General features: G+C 54.5%; 1 protein-coding gene across 3 annotated transcripts in view; it reads right to left on the bottom strand.

Moving 5' to 3' along the window:
* Positions 1 to 2500, bottom strand: part of pik3r3b (phosphoinositide-3-kinase, regulatory subunit 3b (gamma)) — a 129648-nt gene that overhangs the window by 2898 nt on the left and 124250 nt on the right. For all 3 annotated transcript variants that reach the window (XM_060067089.1, XM_060067090.1, XM_060067091.1), the window contains 4 exons: positions 2175 to 2298; positions 1184 to 1282; positions 835 to 1015; positions 1 to 98 (listed from right to left, as the gene is read on the bottom strand). The exon at positions 1 to 98 is cut by the window's left edge and continues 28 nt beyond it. In XM_060067089.1, coding sequence (XP_059923072.1) covers positions 1 to 98; positions 835 to 1015; positions 1184 to 1282; positions 2175 to 2298 — 502 coding nt within the window. The remainder of the gene's footprint in view (positions 99 to 834; positions 1016 to 1183; positions 1283 to 2174; positions 2299 to 2500) is intronic.

Here is a 2500-nt window from a genome sequence, read left to right as displayed (position 1 = left end):
AGTCGGTCATACTCTTTGCTCTTCTCTTGGTACTGATTGTGGTATTCCTGCAGCTTCTTTCCCACGGCGTCGATGTTGTCCTCCTTAACCAACTGGTCCTGAATAACACACACACACACACACACAATGAGGTGAGGAAGAGGAGGATACATGAGACTTGCTCCCTAACATGTGAAGCAACGACGACCGACAACATCAAACAAACAAGCACCTAATCCATAAGGAATCTGCTGGGCACTCGATGGAAAGAGATGTGCGAATGTGTGGGGAATAGGACCTTACAAAAAAATGAACTCCAGTGGGTGTGTGGGGAAACATTCCTCTCCAAAAAATCGGCCAGAATCTGCATATTGCTCTGCTTTTATGAGCCGACTCGTAAATAAACCACCCACAATGCCCTGGGTGTGCACGGGGAGCTGGAGCCGCGCTCGTGACTAATGACCTGCCGGTGCCGTCGGCGGTGGCGGGGGAATAGGAGGCGAGGACGGCCCTCTGACACACGCCGTGTGTGATGCTATTAGCTACTAGGTAGCGTAGCAGCGGGCAGCCATACATCTCCTCCTGCTGCCTCTGCACTTTACAGCACCGCGTGGGACCGGGCTGGACATAGTCTTTCTGTAGCCTTTTTTTTTTTGTTTGAAGGAGAGTGTATAGGAGAGAGTGGGGCTGGGGGAAATAAGTACAAACTGAGAACTGCACAAAGAAGCAACTTGCAAACGAATACGCACACGCGTACTCCCACACACGAACGGCTCCGGGAGGGATACACGTGTTTTAATGCTGACGTTAAGGTGTGAGCAGTACTGTGGTGGAGTGGGTCTATGAGCTGTGTACCTGCTGGTAGCGGGAGACGGGGTACATGAGCTTGACGTCCAGCTTGGTGTTGTACTGGGCCAGCGACTCGTGCCGGTAGTGGCTGATGAGCTCCACCACCGAGCAGAAGGTCAGCGGGTCCGAGAAGCCGTACTTCCCGTCGCGGTGGTAGATCTTGATCAGCTTGTTGTTTCCCCCTTTCCTGGGGGGCCGGGGCGAGGAGGAGACGGGTCAGAAACAACGCAAGAGGACGAGAGAACCACCTGTTCTCCACCAGATCGATGCTTCTCAGTGGGACAGTGAGAAGAGAGCGGTAGGAGCGACGGAGACTGAGAGAGAGTTATCTGCTGGAGTTGGGGGCTGCGCTCACCTCAGGGTGAGGGTGTAGTCACCCTGCATCTTGGTGGACGCGTCCCGGACCAGGAACGTCCCATCAGGCATGTCTCGGAGCTTGTCGTTCACCTCCTCCCTGAAGATGGGCACAGAGTTGACTGTTACATCGTTGTGTGGATGCACGGCGTTGATGTGACCCGTCCAATGAACAGGAGGCCAATGAGGACGGGGAGTGGCCTCAGGCAAGTTCTGGAGAAATGCTCCCTCCAAACTGTTTGTCCTGTCTTGGTCTCCCACATTCCCGCCCTCCCTCTCTCCCTCCCCCCCCTCCCTTCTCCCCCCACTACCTTTGTTTAACTTCCACACAGAAAGACACATGCATGCAAGAACGCACATGTACACACACACACAGCAACTCGGAGGAGTCGGAGACCAAGTAGACGCGCGCTGGTGTAAAGTCGACCGTAAACAGTCCCAGCATTGAGTAATCAAACCCTGCGGGTGAAGAGGCGGGCGGGGGATTTCAAAGCTCACATGGCTGAGCGAGTGCGGCGGCGGCGGGCAGGTTGTGGGCCACCTGTAGCAGCTGCCCTCGCACACACACTGCCCCTCTGTGTTCCACAGACCGCAGGCTGCTCGGGGAGGTGCGGCTCGCGCTTTTTGATGTGTGTGTGTATGTGTGTGTGTGCATGTGTCTGTGTGTGAGAGCGTGGGCTTGCGTGAGTGTGTTGACTGTCTGATGATGTTACTGTACTGCGTCTGTGTACGTGTGCGTTTGTGCGCATTTGCTATGGCGGAGCACTAAGCTACACTAGAAGATCTTAACCCCATAAACACACACACACACACACACACACACACACACACAGACACAGACACAGACACACACACACACACACACACACACACACACACACACACACACACACACACACACAGACACACACACACACACACAGTAACAACATCAGGCAGTCGATACAGTGTGTTTGTCCAGGTGTGTGGACGTGTCTGGGGGGGTCCCCTACCTTGAGATGTCTCCCCAGTACCACTCAGCCTCCTGCAGGCAGCCCCCCACCACCACCCCCTCCTTGGGGTCCGCCCCCCCCACCGTGGGGGTCGGCTGGGGCTTGGTCGGCTTCGGGGGCAGAGCTGGAGGAGAGAGACAGAGAGGGAGTGTGTTATGAGTTGTACATATGGAAGCATTTCATATTAAGGACTAAGGAGTGGACTCTTCATTCCTCCTCCGGCTTCATCTCCCGACATGAGGTGTAACTTCAAGTCACGCCTCATTAAAGAAAAAATTCAATTAAACGTGTTTGACGTAGAGCTGGTGCGTTCATGAGAAGCATTT

The sequence above is a fragment of the Gadus macrocephalus genome, chromosome 12 (genome assembly GCF_031168955.1).
Source record: "Gadus macrocephalus chromosome 12, ASM3116895v1".
Lineage (NCBI taxonomy): Eukaryota > Metazoa > Chordata > Actinopteri > Gadiformes > Gadidae > Gadus > Gadus macrocephalus.
The sequence above is the reverse complement of the archived record's forward strand: the minus strand, read 5'-3'. Positions and strand labels throughout refer to the sequence as shown.